The sequence below is a fragment of the Sus scrofa genome, chromosome 7 (assembly GCF_000003025.6).
Source record: "Sus scrofa isolate TJ Tabasco breed Duroc chromosome 7, Sscrofa11.1, whole genome shotgun sequence".
Lineage (NCBI taxonomy): Eukaryota > Metazoa > Chordata > Mammalia > Artiodactyla > Suidae > Sus > Sus scrofa.
In genome coordinates, this window is record NC_010449.5 from 60,805,604 (window position 1) to 60,828,458 (window position 22,855).

The 22,855-nt window shown below is 41.0% G+C and overlaps 2 protein-coding genes across 4 annotated transcripts in view; one reads left to right on the plus strand and one right to left on the minus strand.

The window, feature by feature from the left end:
• The window catches only part of ARIH1 (ariadne RBR E3 ubiquitin protein ligase 1), a 116,635-nt gene extending 98,121 nt beyond the window's left edge, over window positions 1-18,514 (minus strand). The window contains exon 1 of one of the 3 annotated variants that reach the window (XM_021099101.1): window positions 17,815-18,514. In XM_021099101.1, the coding sequence (XP_020954760.1) occupies window positions 17,815-18,186 (372 nt within the window). In that variant the 5' untranslated portion in view covers window positions 18,187-18,514. The remainder of the gene's footprint in view (window positions 1-17,814) is intronic. The other 2 variants (XM_021099102.1, XM_021099103.1) reach the window with 2 other exon arrangements.
• Window positions 18,185-22,597, plus strand: LOC110261568. Its single transcript, XM_021099104.1, has 2 exons — window positions 18,185-19,144; window positions 19,240-22,597. The coding sequence occupies exon 1, from the start codon at window positions 18,185-18,187 to the stop codon at window positions 18,983-18,985; it is 801 nt and encodes a 266-aa protein (XP_020954763.1). The 3' UTR covers window positions 18,986-19,144; window positions 19,240-22,597.

Below are 22,855 nucleotides of genomic sequence, written 5' to 3' on the forward strand. Positions count from 1 at the left end.
TTTATTTATAATCAAGAATTTATGTACATGTCTGTCCTTCCTATACTAGGAGTCCTAGAAAAGAAAGAAATGTTCTCCACTTTGTAAACCTACTGCCAAAGCACATGTACTGAGGGGAGACATATAGATGTAAAAGTTGAGAACTGTTTTGGTAGAACATGGTGACAGGAAGACATACAGGAAGTGGTTTTAGGAAGAGTAAAATCCAAGAGAACCAAGTTCACCATAGACAGTGCCTCAGGCAGAAAGGAGGCTTTGGTCTTTCAGCTTCCTACCTCGAAAGCAATCACACTATTCTGTCATTTGAATTCTTTAACTGGAAAAGAACTCTGGAAATGATCATCAAGTTCAAACCTTGTCTTCTGCAGGAGCAGGTGCAAACTCGAAACTGATTTAGTCTAAGGTTATTATAGTTTGTAATATAGATGGAATTCCACTCTAGTCCTACACTATAAGGTATAAGAATTTTAATAAATAGTATGGAATGTGAATTAAACAAAGTGATTGCTATGTACTTAAGACCTTTATATATACCTGCTGTCTCACATATAGAAGCTTTTAAACACTGACCTCAGTAAACCTACTGTACTACATAAAAGGAGCCTGCCCTCCACTCAGTTTGGAGGGCTTTCAAGTTCAGTTTTAATTATTTATTAAGCATATACCCAAAAAAGTTTTTAATGATCCTGGAACCAAAATCTAGCCTGACAGCCATATCCCTGTATCTACCCTTCCTTTCCACATAAAAACAGCCTCTAAGATGGCCCCCAATGATCTTTGCCTTCTGTGATTTGTGTAGTTGCTTCCCACAGTGAATAGGGCTGACTTGTGTAGCCAATAGGACACTGCAGAAATAGTAAGTATGGTTTCCAAGGCTAAGCCATAAAAAATGTTAGGGTATTATCTTGCTTTCTTTGATTATGTGGTCTGGAAGGACTGGAGAGGCCCACGTGATAAAGAACTGAGACCTCCTACCAACAACCATGTGAGTGAGCCATCTAACTGAAAACAGTTCAGCACAAACCAAGCCTTCAGATAAATGCATCCTCAATTAACAGGATGACTATAACCTCATCAGAGACCCTGACCCAGAATCAGACAAGTAAGCCACTCAAAACTGTAATATGATAAACGTTTGCTGTTTTAAGCCAAAAGTGTTAGTTTGTTATATAGCAACAGATAACTAATACAAGAGACATCTAAAAACAGTCAATTTAGCTACAATGAAAGATTCTCTTCGTAAAGTTTTCAGTATACGAAGAAAATTTAAGTATGAGAATTTGGTTCAGTCAAAAAGTCCAACTAGGAGTTCCTGTTGTGGTGCAGCTGAAATGAATATGACTACTATTCATGAGGATATGAGTTCAATCCCTGGCCTTGCTGAGTGGGTTGGGTTCCAGCGTTGCTGTGAGCTATGGTATAGGTTGCGGATGCGCCTTGGATTCTATGTTGCTGTGGCTATGGTATAGGCTAGCAGCTACAACTCTGATTCGACCCCTAGCCTAGGAACTTCCATGTGCCATGGGTGCAGCCTTAAAAAGACCAAAAAAATAAAAAGATGCTATGCTGCTGGCTTTGAGGATGGAATAAAGGGCCGCAAGTCAAGGAACGCAGGCAGCCTATAGAAGTGAAAAGGGCAAGGGAACAGATTCTCCAGAAGGAATACCACCTGCCAACTCCTTGATTTTAGACCAGAGAGATTCACTTTGGACTTCTGACTTTCTCAGTTGTAAAATAAAGAATTTCTGTTGTTCTAAGTCACTAAATTTGTGTTAAGTCATTACAGCAACAAAAGCAAACTGAGACTTGAAGGGGTATCTCAATGAATGGAGGAATGGCTGGTCTTCCATCCAGGACATTTACTGAATCCTGAGATTGTACAGGGCCAAGACTAAAGATCTAAAGGTAGAGTTCCCATTGTGGCTAAGCGATGATGAAGCTGGCTAGAATCCATAAGACAGAGGATCAATCCCTAGCTTCGCTCAGTGGGCCAAGGATCCAGTGTTGCTGTGAGCTGCGGTGTAGGTCACAGATGTGGCTCCAATCCCACATTACTGTGGCTGTGGTATAGGCCAGCAGCCACAGCTCTGATTCAATCCATAGCTGAGAACTTCCATATGCAGTGGGTTTGGCCCTAAAAAAAGCAAACAAAGAAGAGGAAAAAAATGTTATTTGAAATTAAGAATTTACTGAGGGGTATTTACTGAGAGGCTCCCTGGTGGGTCAGTAAGTTAAGGATCCAGCATTGTCACTGCTGTGGCTCTGGTCACTGCTGTGACATGGGTTTGACCCTAGCCCAGGAACTTCTGCATGCCATGGGTACAGCTCAAAACAAAAAGCAGATCAGACAAAGAAGACAGATTTAGAGACCCACATGATAAATCAATAGAAATCATCCAAACTGAAGCACAGAAAAAAGTGAATGTAAGATACACAAAAGGGCATTGGACACACATAAGAAAAAGCTCTAATATATGTGTAACTGGAATCTCAGAAGGAAAGGGGATAAAGACAAAACTGAAAATTTCCGAAATCGGTAAGACATCACCCTCCACAGATTTGGAAGGATCTGAAAACACAAGATTAACACAAAGAAAACCACAACTAGACACAAAGTAAAAAATATTACAAATACCCAGGTTAAAGGTTCCTTAGCTTCTTCCGACCACAAATAATGGAAACCAGGAGTTCCCGTCATGGCGCAGTGGTTAACGAATCCGACTAGGAACCATGAGGTTGCGGGTTCGATCCCTGCCCTGGCTCAGTGGGTTAACGATCCGGCGTTGCCGCGAGCTGTGGTGTAGGTTGCAGACGCGGCTCGGATCGCGCGTTGCTGTGGCTCTGGCGTAGGCCGGAGACTACAGCTCCGATTGGACCCCTAGCCTGGGAACCTCCATATGCCGCGGGAGCAGCCCAAGAAATAGCAAAAAGACAAAAAAATAAAAAATTTAAAAAAAAATGGAAACCAGAAAACAACATCTTTAAAGTGCTTAAAGAAAAACTACCAACCTAAAATCATATATGTAGCAAAATATTCAAGAATAGAAGTAAAATAAAAATATTTGAACAAAAAATGTTTACTAAGTGCCTACTATGTTCTGGGTGCTAGAACTACAGCAATTAATAAAACAGTCACTGCTTTCATAAAGCTTTCATTTTAAGGTAAAAAGTCAAAATATAAGCAAATTAATAAATGGAGTATGTCAGGTGGTACCTCTAACAGTTCCTTCTTGAGAAAATTAAGCATCCATTCCATTTCCAAACATCTTACCCTATCATACCTTATGATTCACATTTCAATCATATTTATTAATGATATTACTATTTCTGTTAATATCTCCCAGAGCATCTAAGACAGCTTATATATGTTTCTGATTAATCAGCAATACTTAATTTGTCATACATAACCCACTGCAGATTTAAAGTGAACTCATAGGGAGTTCATGTCGTGGCTCAGCGGTATGAATCCAACTAGCATCCATGAGGATAAAAGTTTGGTCCCTGGCACCATTCTGTGGGTTAAGGATCCAGCATTGCCACGAGCTGTGGTATAGGTCAGCAGCTACAGCTGATTCAACCCCTAGCCTAGGAACTCCCATGTGCCACAGGTGTGGCCCTAAAAAGACAAAAAATAAAATAAACTCAACTCAACTCATATAGTGTGGCTAGTCTTATCCCCTGTTTGCAAGCCAATACTGTGTTTCCATAATGATTCATAAATATTTCAGAATATCAGAGCAGTGATTCACTACCTGATTGGTCTCAGAACCCCTTTCTATCTTAAAAAGTACTGAGTTTTGTTTATGTGAATTATAACTATCAACATTAATGATGTTAGATATCTTTTCCCTTTCTTGGCGGCTGCAGCATATGGAAGTTCTTGGGCCAGGGATTGAATCCGAGCCTCAGCTGCAAACCTACACCTTGACTACAAGAAGGCCAGATCCTTAATCCACTGCGCTGGGCTGAGGATCGAATCCTGTGCTTCAGCAGCAACGACCTTAGCCACTGCAGAAGCACTGGATCCTTAACCCACTGCACCACAGCAGGAACGCCTCAAAATGATTTTTAAAATATTTATTAATTCATTAAAAATATCAGTAATAAACCCTCATGTTTAATACAAAAATCGCTTTTTTTGCCCCACTCATGGCATGTGTTCCTGGGCCAGCGAGTGAACCCAAGCCACAGCAACAAACCAAGCCACTGCAGTGACAATGCTGGATCCTTAAACCACCATGCCACAGAAGAACTTATACAAAAAAAATTTTTATGAAATTATGGGTTTTTTTTTTGTTTGTTTTTGTTTTTTGCCTTTTCTAGGGCCACACCCACAGCATAAGGAATTTCCCAGGCTAGGGGTATAACTGGAGACCTAGCCGCCGGCCTACACCAGAGCCACAGCAACACAGGATCCGAGCCACGTCTGCAACCCACACCACAGCTCATGGCAATGACGGATCCTTAACCCACTGAGCGAGGCCAGGGATCAAACCCACAATCTCATGGTTCCTAGTTGGATTCGTTAACCACTGAGCCACGACGGGAACTCCTTCACAGCCTTTTCAAATAACTATGGATATTCTTTCTGGTATTACACCAAAACTCAAAAAGTGGTTCTTTTTTTTTTTTTAGGGCCACACCTGCACCATATGGAAGTTCCCAGGCTGGGGTCAAATCTGCACAGCAAGCAGATCTAAGCAGTGTCTGCGACCTACACCACAGCTCACAGCAACGGAGGATCCTTTAACCCACTGAGCGAGGCCAAGGATCAAACCCCAAATCCTCACAGATACTAGTGGGGTTCATCACCGCTGAGCCACAATAGCAACTCCCTAAAAGTGGTAGTTTCTTAAAAGGATAAGTTATAACATAGAGTCTGAAACTATATTAAAGAACTTTTCAGGAGTTCCTGTCGTGGCGCAGTGGTTAACGAATCCGACTAGGAACCATGAGGTTGCGGGTTCGGTCCCTGCCCTGGCTCAGAGGGTTAATGATCCGGCGTTGCCGTGAGCTGTGGTGTAGGTTGTAGATGCGGCTCAGATCCCACATTGCTGTGGCTCTGGCGTAGGCCAGTGGCTACAGCTCCGATTCAACCTCTAGCCTGGGAACCTCCATATGCTGCGGGAGCGGCCCAAAGAAATAGCAAAAAGACAAAAAAAAAAAAAAAAAAAAAAAAGAACTTTTCACACTCCAGCTATATTAAAATCCAATGATCTGTTTTATACTCTGAATGGATCATTTACCAATGCATGACTGTGAAATATCATAATCGGACACTGAAAAATTATCATGTGAAAAATATTGGTTCACTATTTGGAAGAAGCAGATCTTCCAAATGTTGCTATATTATACCTCATCAAGAAGCTGTCAGTTTCACAATGGCAGATATAAGTTTTCCAAAATTCTAATTTTCACTTAAAAATTTAAATATTTTATCATTGGCAACAAATAAGCAATTTTCCTTCAAATAACAGGTGTATTTCGTTCACTCTGGAGAAACATTTACCATATGTTTATCTGCCATATGTTTGAATAACTAGTCTGTAAAGTCATTTTTTTCAAGTAAAAACAGTGTTCCATCAAACAAGCAGTTTGTTCAGCTCACAAATCAAACTGCACAAATGTTTTTAAGACAACCACTCTAGTTTACAGAAGTGCTTTATGCATGCCACCAATTTTGCCACGTAAGCTACTAAGACGTGTACTTAAGGGATAAGATATAACAACACTAATAATTTTTTTTTTTGTCTTTTGTCTTTTTTGTGGTTGTTTTGTTGTTGTTGTTGTTGCTATTTCTTGGGCCGCTCCCACGGCATATGGAGGTTCCCAGGCTAGGGGTTGAATCGGAGGTGTAGCCACTGGCCTACGCCAGAGCCACAGCGACGCGGGATCCGAGCCGCGTCTACAACCTACACCACAGCTCACGGCAACGCCGGATCATTAACCCACTGAGCAAGGGCAGGGACCGAACCCGCAACCTCATGGTTCCTAGTCGGATTCGTTAACCACTGCGCCACGACGGGAACTCCAACACTAATAACTTTTACTGCTTCATCCAGGACAATAGGTGAAAATGGCTTTTTTTTTTTTGGCCACACCCTTGGCATATGGAAGTTCCCCTGCCAGGGATCAAATCTGAGTTTCAGCTGTGACCTACACCAGAGCTGCAGCGACACCAGGTCTTTAACCCTGCACCAGACCAGGGATGGAATCCACATTGCTACACAGACAATCAACTCCTTAACCCACTGTGCCACAGAAGGAACTCTGAAAATGATTCTTTTTTTTTTTTTTTTACTAAGTGTGTGGCAATGAAAAAATAACTAGTATAGCCACTGATTTGCTTTGTGCTAAGGTTCCCATGGTTTTACCCACTCATTGTTTCTGCACCATCAATACAAATCCATGCACATTAAAAAGGAAATATACTAGAGTTCCCATTGTGGCTCAGTGGGTTAAGGATCTGGCATTGCCACAAGCTGCACTGCAGGCTGCAGATGCGACTTGGATCTGGCATTGCTGTGGCTATGGCACACGCCTGCAGCTGCAGCTTCAATCCGACCCCTGGCCTGGGTACTTCCATATGCCACAAGTACGGCTCTAAAAAAAGACAAATACTGCTATACAAAAGTTTTGCTCTCATGGACCATACTTTGAGAACTACTATATTAGAGGGACTAAACTGTTTTTAACATCACTCTCAGTTCATACAAAGTATCAGGGAACTATATGAAAATAAAAGTTTAACGTAAAAGAGGCCTTAAAAAGCTTGTTCTCTCAGTGGAAACGCATCTGACTAGTAACGATGAGGTAGTGGGTTCAATCCCTGGCCTCGCTCAGTGGGTTAAGGATCCAGCGTTGTCCCCAGATGTGGTGTACGTCACAGGCGCAGCTCGGATCCTGTATTGCTATGGCTGTGGCGCAGGCTGGCAGCTGTAGCTCCAATTCGACCCCTAGCCTAGGAAGGACCATATGCCTCAGGTGTGGCCCTAAAAAGACAAAAAAAAAAAAAAAAGGTTGCCCTCTTGCAATTTAAATGCTTTTTTCATGCCATCTTCTTACACTATCACTGTAGCATTATTTAGAAATCATAAAATAATTAGTGCCAAAAGAAAACATTGTCTGGTCCCCTTTGGTTTACAGTTAAGGAAACCAGAGAAGCAAGCACTTACTACACAAGAACATACTTCAATGAGTACGTATTTACTGAGTTTCTACTATGTCAGAGACTGTGTGACATATGCTATGGATGAAGACTCAGCTCTCACCCTCAAAACCCTCATAGTTAGCTAGTGACTTAGAAATCGGGGTGGCTACATTATAGCCTCACTGATACCACACTAAATGTCCATACAAAGTGCTATGCAAACATAAACAAGGAAGCAGTGAAGGTAGAGGAGAGGGACCTATTAAGAGACATGGTAACACAGAGTGAGGTATGTCTAGGAGTATATCAGGCAATTAAAAAGACAAAAAGCATCACAAAAATAGGGACCAGCATGAGCAAAAACAGGAAAACACAGATGTGTATCATATATTAAGAAATTATTAGTGCAACTTGGGGTGGTGGGAGGACATGGAACAACAGCAGTTAAGGCTGAAAAAATTAGGAGTCTCCTCAGTGATGCAATGGGATTGGCAGAATCTTGGGAGCGCTGGGACGCAGGTTTGATCCCTGGCACGTCACAGTGGGTTAAGGATCCCAGTGTTGCTGCAGCTGCAGTGTAAGCTGCAACTGCAGCTCTGATCTGATCCTTGGCCCAGAAACTCCATATGCCATGGGGCAGCCAAAACAAAGAATGAAAAAATCTGTTGAAATCAAGATGGGGAAGCCACGAAGACCACATTAAAGAATCTGAACTAGATATATAAAAGGAAATAAATATATGGGGGGTAATGAAGCCTCTTTTTAATTTTAGCAAGAAAATAACTGGTATATTTGTATTTGGTAGTATGACAGACTGGAAGCCCAGAGACAAAAAGGCAAAATAAAAAGAGGCCCTACGTTAGGTTAGTTAGAAAAAAAGGGATAAGAATAACATAAAATAAATTTCAGAGGTAACTTATAAATTTCAGGGGTAACTTGATCAGGGCAACCAGATATGGGAAATACAGGGAGAAAAAGAATCAAGAATGACTTTCAAATTCCAAGAATGACCAACTAGTAAGTCAATCAAAGGAAGAAGAGCCTTAAGGAAAGAAGGCCATAAGTTTGGATTTCAAGTGGGTTTCAGGAAATGCCTATCCAAAATGTCACAAATTTCAGTGTGTCCACATTAGAGGTCCACATATAAATACTTGCTAGGATAATAAGAAAATATTTCTCAGTCCCTGGCCTATTCTTAATTCCAAAAAAAGAGTGCCATTGTGATTGAGAAAGGCTATATTATCAACTAATTGGAGCTGGTTAATATTTGAATTAGAAGTATGACAGTTTAAAAGGAGACAGCAAAGCAAGCCTGGAAGAAATGTCTGGGATTATAGCTATTCTTAGCATTGTCTAAACAAGTATCTTAGTAATAAGGAAATGTTACCTAATAGTTCATTATCTGCAGTACTTTTTTTTTTTTTTTTTTGTCTTTTTGCCTTTTCTAGGGCCGCTCCTGCAGCATATGTAGGTTCCCAGGCTAGGGGTCTAATCGGAGCTGCAGCCACCAGCCTACACCAGAGCCACAGCAACGAAGAATCCGAGCTGCGTCTGTGACCTACACCACAGCTCATGGTAACGCCAGATCCTTAACCCACTAAGCAAGGCCAGGGATCGAACCCACAACTTCATGGTTCCTAGTCCAATTCAGTAACCACTGCACGACGACAGGAACTCCTATCTGCGGTACTTTTTGCCAAAACGTATTCTCAGGTCATTTGTGACACTTCTTTTAAATGGAACGCAGCACAAAGAAAAGATGTTATTGAGCAAGTCTTCATTAAGTGGAAAATAAAATTACATTAAAAAAACTCCCAGAATTCCCAGGTGGCTCAGCAGGTTAAGGATCCGGTGTTGTCACTGCAGTGGCTCAGTTCACTATTATGGAGTGGGTTCAATCCCTGGCCCTAGGAACTTCTGTTTGCCAAAAGTGCAGGGAAAAAGAAAAGAACAACCTCCCAATACAATATTTGGCAGTTTCTCATTTAAATCTTCACACTTTTTGGCCTTAAAAACAATACTCTCATTTTTAAAAATGAGTAGGGCTCTAAAAAATTAATCTGCCAGAGCAGCTGCTAGCTCAAACAAGACCTTTTAAAACTGCCTTCTAAAATACCAAATTATCCATTATTTAACTCAAATATTAATTGGGCATTTACTACATACCAAGATACATCAAGAAAGGAGACATTATTCAAGATTAAGCCAGATTACTACTGGGTGAATAAAAAGTTAGGAAGAAAGCAAAATTTTAGGAAGAAACTTAAATTACTTAATTTTAGAAATCTACTGACTGTAAAACGTGTTCTTTTGAAATTGAACATATAACAACGGCCCACATTTTAATTAGCCTGGCAGTTTTGTTTTGCTTTGTTTTAAATAGAGTAGACTTTTTTAAACACTGAAAATAAAATAAGGCAAGGACTGCCTCTACTACCTCCATGGGCCCCAAAGTATCCAGTCATCCCAGATTAGAAGCAGCTCTGGGGAGTTCCCGTTGTGGCGCAGTGGTTAACGAGTCTGACTAGGAACCATGAGGTTGCGGGTTCGATCCCTGCCCTGGCTCAGTGGGTTAACGATCCGGCGTTGCCGTGAGCTGTGGTGTAGGTTGCAGACGCGGCTCAGATCCCGAGTTGCTGTGGCTCTGGCGTAGGCCGGTGGCTACAGCTCCGATTGGACCCCTAGCCTGGGAACCTCCATATGCCACGGGAGCGGCCCAAAGAAATAGCAAAAAAAGACAAAACAAAAAACAAACAAAAAAAAGAAGCAGCTCTGGGTAACAGATCAAATGTCAGCCTAACACTCATTCTTCTATTTACCCCATCATATAATGCAAATAATTCAGCTATTTGCAAAATGGACTATACTGACAGTCAAGATCTTAGCAGTTATGGCCTTTGATACTATACCTATTAAAAGAAAGTGTCTAAATAGGCAACATGCATAATCAAAGATATTATAGGTCCACTATCATAAAAAGAACAAAAAGAGGGGGATTAATTAACCTTAGGAAGAGAATGTTTTCCTTCATGCTTCCAAACGATAATTATGTTAAGAGAACAACAACAACAATCTTCATCTAAGCCACCACAGGAACAATGGGTGAAAGCTAAAATGGAGAATGTTAACTCCATTTTTTTTAAAAAAAGTCAAGATTTAAACTTAGAATGTGCTACATCACAAAACAGCTCACTGTCATTTATTTGGAGTTAAGTAGATTAGAATGTTATGGAGAGGATTCTTAGAGACACTGGCTGTACATAAAATAAAACAGAGGAAGACTTTTTGTTTAATGATAATGCTTAGACCAAACTCCCAGAGACCTATTCGCTTAGCCTTGGGTTATGAGTGCCAGCTTTTAAAAAAATTCTCAAGTAAAAAATCTGAATAAGATGAGTAGATTGCATCAATGTCAATATACTGATTATGATATTATGCTGTTCTGCAAGATGGTACCACTGTAGAAAAGTTAGTAAAGGCAGAGTTCCTGTCATGGTGCAGAAGAAATGAATCTGACTAGGAACCATGAGGTTTTGGGTTCGATCCCTGGCCTCGTTCAGTGGGTTAAAGATCCAGCGTTGCTGTGAGCTGTGGTGTAGGCTGGCAGCTGTAGCTCCCATTAGACCCCTAGCCTGAGAACCTCTATATGCCACAGGTGTGGCCCTAAAAAGAAAGGAGAAAAAAAAAAAATCAAATCAGTAAAGGGTATAGCGCACCTTTCTTACAACTACACGTTAATCTGTATCTTAAAATTTAAAATGTCATGAAAAAATTACCAGGTGAGGAGTTCCTATCATGGCTCAGCAGTTAATGAACCGGACTGGCATCCATGAGGACATGGGTTCAATCTCTGGTACCACTCAATGGGTTAAGCATCTAGCGTTTCCATGAGCTGTGGTGTAGGTTGCAGATGCAGCTTGGATCCTGTGTTGCTGTGCCTGTGGCACAGGTCAGAAGCTGTAGCTCTGATTCAACCCCTAGCCTGGGAAATTCCATATGCTGCAGGTGCAGCCCTAAAGAGACCAAAAAGAAGAAAGAACAAACAAAAGAAGGGAAAAAAAAAAAAAATCACAGGTGATGCTACTATCTAGCCGAAGTTCAAAAATGAAAAAGGGGGAAAAAAAAAAATCAATGAACTGAAGAATCTCAAATTCCTGCCAATTCTAAGAGGTTAACTATTCTTTCAATCTCAGCCATTGAAAGGTAATCATTTAAAGGTACAGTAATACTTCTCAAAGTCAAACAAATAATTTATGGTTATTCAAAAATTAAAAATTCAAACTACTATACCCTTCCATTAGTAGATAAATTGGATAAATACACACTATACAATAGTTTATACTCACCTCTTATCTGAGCCAGATTATATGTATCATGGTAAGTAGTCTCTAAAATGGCCCTCAGGATCCACCTCCTGTCTTCACGCTTTCGTGCATTCCCTTCCTCTTGAGTGTTGGCTGTATTGTACTGTTTTAAAACAGTACAATACAGCCAAGTGATGGGATGTCACTTCTAAGATCAAGTTATAGAAGACTGTATTTTAATCTTGGGGACTCTCTATCAGACTCCTCACCCTGAAGAAAAGAAACTACTGTGTTGTAAGCCACTTTCTGGAGAAACCCACGTGGCATGAATTGGCCAAAAACCAGCCAGTGAAAAATCTGAGGCCTCCCAACAACCACACAAGTGAGTCTGGAAGGGGATCTTCCCATGAGTCCAACCTTGATAAATGCAATCTAGCTGATACAGAGACCCTGAGACAGAGGAACCCAACTAAGCTGAAGCCATATCATGGCCCATATAAAATGTGAGGTGTTTTGTGTTTTTAAGCCACTAATTTTTAGGGAAAATATAGAGCTAAAGATAACTAATACATATAGCTGCCACAGGTCAAGCCCAGAAGAAAGTGATCTAGTCTGATGATTTCTGCCTTTGTCCGAGCTTCTACAATCTTATCACCCATAATTAATTGTTTTACCTTAGCCGACCTCACCATTACTGGAACACACCTTCCTCATTTTTATTTCAATTTCTTCGAATGGCTTCCTATCTGTCCTTTCTATCCACCTAAATCCTAGACATCTTCCAGATAACATCCACAGACCTCTATTATTATCCATTTAGCACTGACCTAATAGCTTTGAGGGTCTAAATTCAGAGAGACCGTGAACTCCTAGAGAATAAGTTTCATATTTTTTTCAATATTTAATGCAGTACCAAGCAGGTACACTGACAGTATCCAAAGACTTCATATCTCTTCCAGTGTATCAAATAAAGAAACACAACTATTTTTGTTTAAAAAACACCACCACCACCACCAGTGTGTGGGGAAGGGTGGAAGAAAAACCAAGTCCTCCAACCTCAAAAGAAAGATGTCAACAGTCTGGCTTGCAAGTTTGAAATGACTGAATAAAGATCACCTTATCTGAAAAATAACAGTAACGATAATAAATCCGCTTCATGATTAGCCTAGTAAGTATTGACCAAACTCTTAAAATTTCTTGAACAAATTGCCTTCCATCAATATCGCACCTCTACAGTAATTTATCACTAGTAATTATAATGGAGAGCACTGCTGTTAAATTTCAACTAGACCAGTGGTTCTCAAACTTCAGCTTACATCAGTATCACCTGGAATGGCTGTTAAAACAGACTGATAAACCACAGTTTCTGATTCAGAGGATTAAAACCATAAGCGATTCAACAAGAATTAGTTTTATTTAGAACTTAGAGCTCAAAGAAATCAGCTGGGAAAAGATAAAAATTCGAGAGGAATAAACCATACTGACACCTTAATAGCTACAACACACACACATCGCATCTCCCTCAAACAAGTGAACCAATTTATTATTATCATTATTATTATTTTTTAGGGCCACACCTGCGGCATGTGGAAGTTCCCAGGCTAGGAGTCAAATTGGAGCTGCAGCTGCTGGCCTACTCCACAGAAACACAGAATCAGGATCAAAGCCACATCGGCAGCCTACACCACAGCTCAGGGCAATGCCAGATCCTTAACCCACTGAGTAAGGCCAGAGATCAAACCCGGATCATCATGGATACTAGTGGGGTTCGCTACCACTGAGACACAACAGGAACTCCAAGTTGATCAACTTAAATTCATCTTGATATGCACACTTCAATTTCTTGGAAAAAGTGAGAATCTCCAATTTACTGAGCCTTTAAAAGGACTTTAGGAAAACAAACAAAGCATTAACATAAAAAAGGCCAGTCTAGTAGTTAACTTCCCAGATTTAAATTAAAAAAAAAAAAAAAAAAAAAGCAAAGCCAAACAAAAACTCAAGGTTCTGAGATGTAAATTAACCTGTCAGTTTAGAAGAAAGTAATGGTTAAAACTGACTTCCAAACCAATACACAATACACTGGACTATACTGCCTCTAATTTATGCATGAAACTTTACCTTAGAAGTTCTTTAATATTTCAAATAAATAAATGGGTGAAATAATAATTAAGATTTCAAATCCCATCGTGGTACAGTGGAAAGAATCCAACTAAGAACCATGAGGTTGCAGGTTGGATATCTGGCCTCGATCAGTGGTTTAAGGATCCTGCGTTGCCGTGAGCTGTAGTGTAGGTCGTGTAGGTTGCAAAGGCATCTCTGATCTGGCGTTGCTGTGGCTGTGGCGTGGCTGGCAGCTACAGCTCCAATAAGACCCCTGGCCTGGGACCCTCCATATGCCACAGGTGCGGCCCTATAAAAAGACAAAAAATGAACCAAAGATTTCAAATCAACAAACAACAGAAAGTTTCCCTCATGAAGGTTACATATTTCAGGTGTCTTTAATACAGGTTATTTAGAATAATAAATCTTATAATAAAGCAAGACGCCATCCACTTCTCTTTATGCCTCCTCTCTGTTCACATCCAATAGTCCGATGTGCCTCTTCTTCAGCACATCCTTTTTAAATGTGGTATTAAGGGTACTGTCATACTCTACTACATTCTTCCTAAGTGAGTCAAAATCATGACACTGGATGAACTATGACTATTCCAGAGGTTTGGAATTATCACCAGAGTGACTAAAAATATAGAGATGCTTAGGCTCCAATTCAGACTTGACTAATGAATAACAATCTCTGGGAATGGAGCCCAAGGACCTCTGTGTTCCCCATCTCTATGCTTCTTAGTTAAGAACCATGTCCTCTACAGTGACAAGCACACACCCAAGGCACAACCGACATTTGCTGAATATTGCTATGGAAATACAAAATGGCAAAGTTAAACATCCTTCAAATACAGAGCTATATAATGTTAGTTCAATAAATTACTTAGCTATTTAGGCAATTACATTAAATAATCACAGTAATTTTAATAAGTTAACTATTGTAACAGTAACAATAGTAGTTAAGTAAAGTTGGGCAAACCAAAGGCTATAAGCACCTACCATTGATATAAAGTTAAAGAAAATCCTTGATCTTTTCTTAAAAGTTCAAAAGGTAAGCTAAGTAGCCACAAAGGGTTTAAAAAAAACAAGGCCAAATTAAACAAACTATAACAAGAGTTAGAGAAAGCCAGAAAACCAAGAATTTCCTAAAAGAAAACGTGTTAACTTATTTGAAGACTAGAACTAATTAGCAGATATCTACAAATAACAGTATTAATCTGTTGCCCAGAACTACTCTCAGAAAAAGTAACCAAATTCCCCCAGGAAAGATTAACTTGGTGACCTTATTACATTTCAGTCTTTCTCTCTCAAATTCACTAGTATACCTGATTTCATATTGAAAAGTAGCACCAGGGAGAAGGGGATTTAAATTTTTTAGAATTAACAGTAAGCTCCCTAAGGTGAACTAAATAAAACAATGGTTCTAAAATTACTTAAAATATACATTAGACCAACATTAGTTTTAACTAAAAAACCTACATGTGTGATATGTAAAGCCACTATTAATATAAACAGGTCTTATAAATCAATAAAAGACAAACATCCCCAAAAGGGGTAAAACAGCAAAAGCAAAGGGCAATTTACGAAAGAATAAACATGTTAGAAGTTCAACCTCTAACGTGTTAGAAGTTCAAAAAAAAAAGGAAATTTAAAAAATGATGACCATTTTATTTCAATCAAACATCAGAGGGGGGAAAAACTAGTATAAGTATTTCTGAAAGCAGTGTGGTAATACGTATCACATGCTTTGAAAATAACCAAGCTCTTTGACTCAGCAATTCAATTTATTCTGAAAAATAGACATTCAAAGATTTACCTATAAGGATATTTCCAAAGAGGCTTATAAGACAGAAACTAGACATTAAAAAGAGCAAAATAATAAAAGACTGATTAAATAGTTTAGATCTATAAAAATGTAAGCACTTGAAAAATCGCTACTTTTTGACAAGACAAAGTTGCTGACATTCCTTCTTTAAAATCATTCTTTTTTCTAATCTGCTTTTTTCTACTAAAAACATAAAGAGAATACAGGGTTTGATTCTGTTATTATTTAAAAAACATCTATAGCTTAGTCACAGGTCTGGAATAATGACCACAGTTCAAATTCTGGTATATATCTCAAAGTGGCAGGTAAAATAATTATTTTTTTCTCCTTACCCAATACCTGTTTTCTAACAGTATGTTACCTATGTAACTTTTTAAGTTTAAATTTAACAAACATAACCTATAACATAACCAAAGCCTAGTTTAGATCTAATGTGTACTATTTGGAGAGGAAATGGTCTGGGCTAACTCCTATCCTTTGATTTACTGATATTCCTAAATATGAACTTTTAACAAGGGAAAGATACTAAGATATTGTGCAATTCTATTTAAGAGCATCCTTAACATGGAGTAGAATAGCAGTTTTCTTCAAAAATCTGTTATGGAAACATGGTTAAAGCAGGACACCTAAAAAAAAAAAAAAAAAATCCCTAGTATTTTGTAGGTCTGAGTTCAGTTCATCAGCACTTACTCCTTTCCCCCTAAACTAACAAAAAAAAGATATCATATGCATTAGCTACATCTTTGTTCCAGAAATGACATAAAGAATTTGTAAGGTTTGACCTCAGTGATTAAGGGCACACTTAAGAGTTGAAAAAGTTGGATGAGATTTAACTACATGAAAACACACCTAAGTTAAAAAATAAATAGCCATGAATTTTTAAAGCTAACTAAAATGCCAAAAAACCTAGGTAATAAGTTTGAAAACCACTTTATAGATTTGCTATATACTTTATACAGTAAATAAACAAAAAAAAAGAATTCAAAGTTTCACTGTAAATTCAAGTTTCCTCAAAGAAAGAAAAATTTTCAATTTAGTGACCTAAGACCTCAACTGTCATATTTTAAGAATTAGAAAAAAAAGTAAAACTTATCTTTCTTCTACAACCCTTCAATTCTCTCCTCAAACTACATTATCTATAGGAAAGTTTGAGATTTCCACTGTTTAGTAATAGCACTAGATATCACAGATTTTTTTAAACTATTATTCAAAGCAGTCTTCCAATAGGCCTACATAGATAGTTCCATTTTCAAAAGAAAGTGTCGCCTACTAAACAATACTGTAAAAAATCATGCAAACTTCACAAGTAGGCACTGACATACTACTAATTTACCAGTGAATATTAGCCAAGCAATTTTAAGGGGGTGGGGGATTGGTTATGACTGACATACAACAAGACAATAGTAATCTTCTGTTTATGTATATATAGTTTCTTTCCATGTAACCAGTGTTTTCTAAAAGTTGCAGTGAATCAAGGCTTCATTTTTATTCTTCAATCACATCCCTGACCCCCATGACTGTTTTTCCCAAAGAGAAACTTTTGACGTCCTAAGCTCAAAAACAAAGTCCGACCCACAAGAAGGTTAAATGAGATGTGGTTATCAATTTAAACCAAGACCAACTTAATGACCACGAAATACAAATTATTAGAGAAAGGGGGTGAGTCCAGAAGCAGAAAGCCTCTACTTACTAACTCACAATAGAGGCTTGTCCAATATTAAACAATAACACTACGCTTTGCTGTTGTTTTAGCTGCAAGGCTGGGTATGCAATTCGCTGCAACTGTTCCAACAGCTTAAGTACGCTACAACTGAAAAAAGTAGTAGTTGGGTCCCAAACAAATAGCAAAGATTTAAAAAGATGCAAGCAGAAGCCTCACCATCAGAAAAGAAGACCCACGAACACCTCTTCCAAGAAACACTTCCCTTCCCCCACCTTTAAGTAGGCACTTAAGACTGCCAAGCAGATCCATTCCTTTATTAACTGGTGTCCACTTGGGGCAACCGTACAACAAGCAGCTCTTAGGCCTACTCTAACCCCTTCCAAAAGTGCTCAAGTGAGGCTGAAGGCCGGAGAAACAGTCTTAGGGGCCCAGTTCTTCCAGCTCTTCTCCACTCTGCCCTGGTAGGTGCTCCATGGGCCAGAGGAGTAACACCGGGGCCAGGACCGGCAGGAACTGCGTCCAAGAGAGAAGTCTTAGGCGGCCGGAGGCCTCCGCCATAGCAGGACCTGGAAAGCACCGCCTCCAGCGCACCTCCCCACACCCGGCAAATGTCTGCTCTACCCCCAGCAGGGGCAGCGGAGGAGACAGGGCTGGGAGGTACCGGGCTGAGCTGAGCACCAGGCCCAGGCCTGCCCCTCGGGACCGCGCGAGCAGCACGAATCCGCTCCTGGGTCCAGACCGATCAAGCAGGCGTGGGGGCCACTCTCACCTGGATGACCTCGTTGACCTCCCGGATACATTCCACCATGTGTTGCAGAATCTGCTCGGCTGTGAGCACCTCGTAGCGGTAATCCTCCTCCTGCTCGTGCCCCGACCCGCCGCCGCCGCCGCCACTGCCGCCGCCGCCGCCGCCGGGCCCCAGAGCACTGCCGCCGCCACCGCCCGTCTCCCCGCCCAGCAGTCCGTCCCGCTCCCCGCCGACGCCCAGCTCAGGCTCCACCAGCTCCACCTCGCCCAGATCCAGGTTATCATCGTCCGGCTCGTCGTCGTCGTCGTCCTCCTCCTCCTCGGCGCCGCTGTCCTCCTCGCTGCACTCTTCGTCCTCGTCGAACTCGTAGTTGTACCCCTCGTCCGAGTCCATGGCGCGACGCGCGGGGGCCCGGCAGACGCTGGCCCTAAGGCGGGGAGAGGGCGGGGACGCCGAGGCCCCGGCTCTCGCTCCGGCTCCGGCTGATGTCCGGACGCAGGCCTGGCTCCGGCCCCGCGGGCCGCAGCTCCTCCCCGGGCGCGGCGGTTGGCGGTTGGCGGCTGGCGGCGGCGGGGAGGGCGCGGAGGAGGGAGGGAGGGAGCGAGGGGGCCGCTCGTCGCCCGCCTCAATCAGACGCGGCTCCGCACCGGCCTCGGAGAGAAAACAGTCCCCAGCGCCACCTCCACGGCCGCTGCTACCGCTACTGAGCCAACAAAGGGGCGTGCGTCACCGCGTCGCGCTGCGTCGTGGCGTCACTGTTCTTGGCGTCACCGCGCCCCGCCCCTCGGCCCCTGTGTGGAGTGCGGGGAGACCCCACGGCCGGGGCTGGCCCTGGGAGCCAGGCGCCGCGGGAATCGCCGCCTGGGTTCCCGCTGCGTTCGCTGTTCGGACGGACGCTGGCCGACACCAGCTGACAGTGTACTTGAGGAGGCTGTGGCCTCCTGGTCACCGAGAGGGGGCCCTTAGGCCGCCCCGGGAGTGGTTTTGCCACTGGCTATGGGGATCCAGCCATTCGCGCAAACCAATGGGGAAGGCGGCCTTCCCACCGGGCAGTAAAGACCCTTCCCGCCCAACCTGGAGTAATTCCAGGAAGACCTTGGATGTTGAGCTAATATTCCTGTTGCCTGGGCTACTCAGAGGATTCTGTTTTATGCAGAACCTCTCAGCCACGCAGCAGGTGTTCTCGTTTTAAGTAATTCACTTGACTCTGTGCCCTGGTACAGACGTGCTGTGATTTAAGTCGCCTGTAGTGACGTCATTTAAAAGAAGCGGTCTCTAAACTCCGCTCATTAAGCGCCTATTCAAGGCCAGAACATTGGCAAAGTCGTGGCTTGCCTTAGTTGAGCACTGTGTAAGATCTATAATCTATAATCTATACGTATGAATTATAATATTAATATATAATACAACATATTAAATATGTAATGTTTTTTCTCATCGTCACAGAGCCACAGTACCTGTGTTATGCCTGAGACTCAAAGAGGAAGAGACTTGACCAAGGCCACAGAACACTTGCCCTATTTTAGACCCTGGGTGACCTTAAATATCGATCATAAAAACACTTTATAACGTATAGTATGTATTATATACTGCATTGTATATAAAATGCATTGTAAGACAACATAAGACCGGTAAAAGAAATATCTGCAGGGACCAAATAAAGCAGAGAGATAGTGCTTGTCTTTTATCTGGAAATGTGCTGTTTGAGCTTAGTGTTGATAGATGGCTAGGAGTTTAATGGAAGGTAGGGAAGATGGTCGAGCCTGAGAAAATAACCGAATTTTGAGTTCCCTGGCGGTGCAGCAGGTTAAAAGTCCAGCATTATCACTGCAGTGGCTTGGGTCGCTGATGTGGCACGGGTTCAATCCCTGGCCTGGGTACTTGCACATGTGGAGGGCACATGGCAAAGAGAAGAAAAAGGAGAAGGAGAAAACAGCAAAAACAATAGCGCAGTAGGTGTAAAGTAGTTTAGTTTGAGGAAGGGCAAACGGCAAGTTAGTGGCCAGGACAGTAAGAGTAATTTATGCCATTCTAACATTAGACTTAATTCTTTGTTGGCAGAACAGGAGAACCAGAGAAATGTTCTGAAGGGAGAAGCATAAGAAAACTCCCTCTTGGGATAACTTGAATAATTGGCCAGATTGGAAATCTTTTAAAGCCCGAATCCCTAACTTACTGATAAATCTTAATGTTGAACCTACAAATTCCCTTTGGAAATTTATTTTGAAAAGTGAAAAATTCCTTTACAATGTATGTTAGCCTCTACTAATTTGTCCATTTTGTAATTTCTTTTTTAGCCACACCTGCAGCATATGGAATTTCCCAGCTGCAACTTCAACCTATGCCACAGCTGTGGTAACAGTGGATCCTTAAGCCACTCTGCTGGGCCAGGGATGGATCCCCAGCCCTAGCAGCGACCCGAACCACTGCAAAGACAATGCCAGATCCTTAACCTGCTGTGCCACAGAGGGAACTTCCATTTTGTAATTTATTTTTTAGAATCAAATTTCCTAAAGTAATCTTAGGATTTGCAAATTAAAACTTTGAAACATCAATGCTGGTAGGTCTTGGTCCTTTGGTCCTGTTTTTATTTAGCAATTATAGGTTGTTGCCACAACTGGGGCAAACTAAGGATACTAGCAACCCTTCTCTCAACCCCATCTCCATTGTTATATACCTATGGGAAAAAATCAGCCACACTTATCAGTACCCTAAACTCCTTTGCCCCATCTTTCCTTTCATCTGCTTCTACCTTGAGTGAACCCTACCATCCATATCCTCCCCTTTGGTACTGGAGCAGCTGACCACTACTGGAGAAATTTGCGTAATCACATGCATTCTGTTATTAAATTTCAATCGCCTACCACAACTGAGCTCTCAATACCACAGAGCAGTCCTGTTAAATTTTTCTAAATTATTCTCCTACTCTAGGCAACCTTTTCAAACCTTCACCAGTTTTTCAGATCCCCAACCCTGCCCTTCCAAATCCTCTTAAAGTACATGACTTTACATAACAGAGAATTCTGAAATCATAAAGACCAATGTGACTGAAGCATACTGGGCAAAAAAGAGTGTTACTGGATAAAGTTAGAGAGGGCAGATCAGGGCAGGAGGTCAGTAGGACCTTGTAGGCTGCCTTAAGTTTACATTATTACAATGGGAAGCATTAACGTAGTTTAAGCAGAAGAGTGAAGAGTGAAACCATATGTGTGTTTTAACAACTATGGGTGCTTTGTGGGAAATGGACTATGAAAGCAGAGACCAATTGTGAGGCTCAGTAGTCAGGTGAATAATGATAATGGTTCAAGTTAGAGTTGTGACAGTGGAGATGTCCTTGCAAATAGCTAGAGTGTGAAGTTGATAGAGGAATTGAGGATGCCTACTAAATTTGCGGCTTGAGCAACTGGGTTAATGGTGGTTCCATTTACTGAAACATATTAAATTTGAAATGCTACTAGACATTGAGGTAGAGATGTTGAATAGGCAGTTCTATATTCTAATGTACAAGACTGAATCAGGTCAGAAGTTAGGGCTAGAGATAGAGTTTCACCAAAGTTTATTTCAACAATGTTGAGAAGCAGCATAGGCTAAAGTTTAAGAGGTTAGACTCTGAAGGAGACAGAGCAGAATTTACCTCTGCCCTGCTAGTTGATGTCTGTAACTTTGAACAAATTACAAAGCTTCACTTTGAAGGATTATAATTCCAGTTTTCATAGGACTATTTATGAGTATCAAATGCCTGGCACATAGTTACGTGTTCACAAAATTAGAATTTTTAAAAAGTGTGTATAAGTCACCTTGTATCTTTTGGGGAAAAAAACCATAGCTAATTGGATTTATAACCTTTTAATTGATTTTTTTGATTACACAGGTATGTATATGGCCTAAGTCATCCCTGTTTTCCAGGAAAGAAAACTGGTCAGCTTGTTTCTCAAAAATCTTTTCCATAGTCTGATGACTTCTTTTTTAGTCAGTATCATGGGCAATGTCATAGTGATTCTGAATTTTGGGGTCTTGATTCATGGATTAAACCATCATAACCAGATTCTCAGCAACAATCATTCCATTGGTATTTTTAAAAATACCTTAGAATCAGATTAGTTTATAGTGCTATTAAAGGAAACCAGTATAACAACTTCTCTCTGGCCACTAATTGGCCAAGGGATGACCCACATACAATGTTTTTTAAGTGACTTGATCTTAAAGGTATTGCCTGTGTTACTGATTTCTCAGCTATGATGATTACTGGGTGGAAGTATAGTAGTCTGTAAACAACAACAGGACAAGTTCCTTGAAAAAGAATAGTCGAGTTAGTATTTCCTTAGTGCCAAAAGAATAATTGTTTTGTAATTGGGTACTCCCATTGTTTCAATGTTCTGATAAGGTCAAAAATATTAGTATACATTTATTAAATATCTATTCCTGGGGCAAAACTCCTTAAGTATTTATATGCTCACCAGTGGTTAACGAATGAAATTCCAACAGGAAAAATATGCAAGTGCTTTTCAGATAAATAAAAGTTAAAATAGCCCTGAGGGCAGATAATAGCTGTAAGCTATGGAAAACCTCTAGTAATGGCACGGCACTAGGGTGACAGAATGGGGGATTTCTGGGATGTGGAATTTTCCGTGTTAAAACTAGGAAATCTCAGACAAATGGGGATGTGGTCATCTCATCAAAAATTCTTGTGTGATCTTTCAAAAACTAAGTGGAAATTGCTTTTTGCTATTTTGTTTGTGAAATGTTTTTAATGCAGCACTTTTTGCTTTTTAAAAAAAATTGAGTTGTTTCTGTGTTTTGCAGGTAGGAGGTAAGAAAATGAATTTTTAATTTTAATATAAATTTAATTTAAAATCGAATTTTAGGAGTTTCCATTGTGGCTGAACCCAACTAGTATCCATGAGGATGCGACTTTGATCCCTGGCCTTGTTTGGTGGGTCAAGGATCTAGTGTTGCCCTGAGCTGTGGTATAGGTTGCAGTTGCGGCTTGGATACCACGTTGCTGTGGCTGTGGCTTAGGCCAGCAGCTACAGCTCTGATTCAACCCTTAGCATGAGAACCT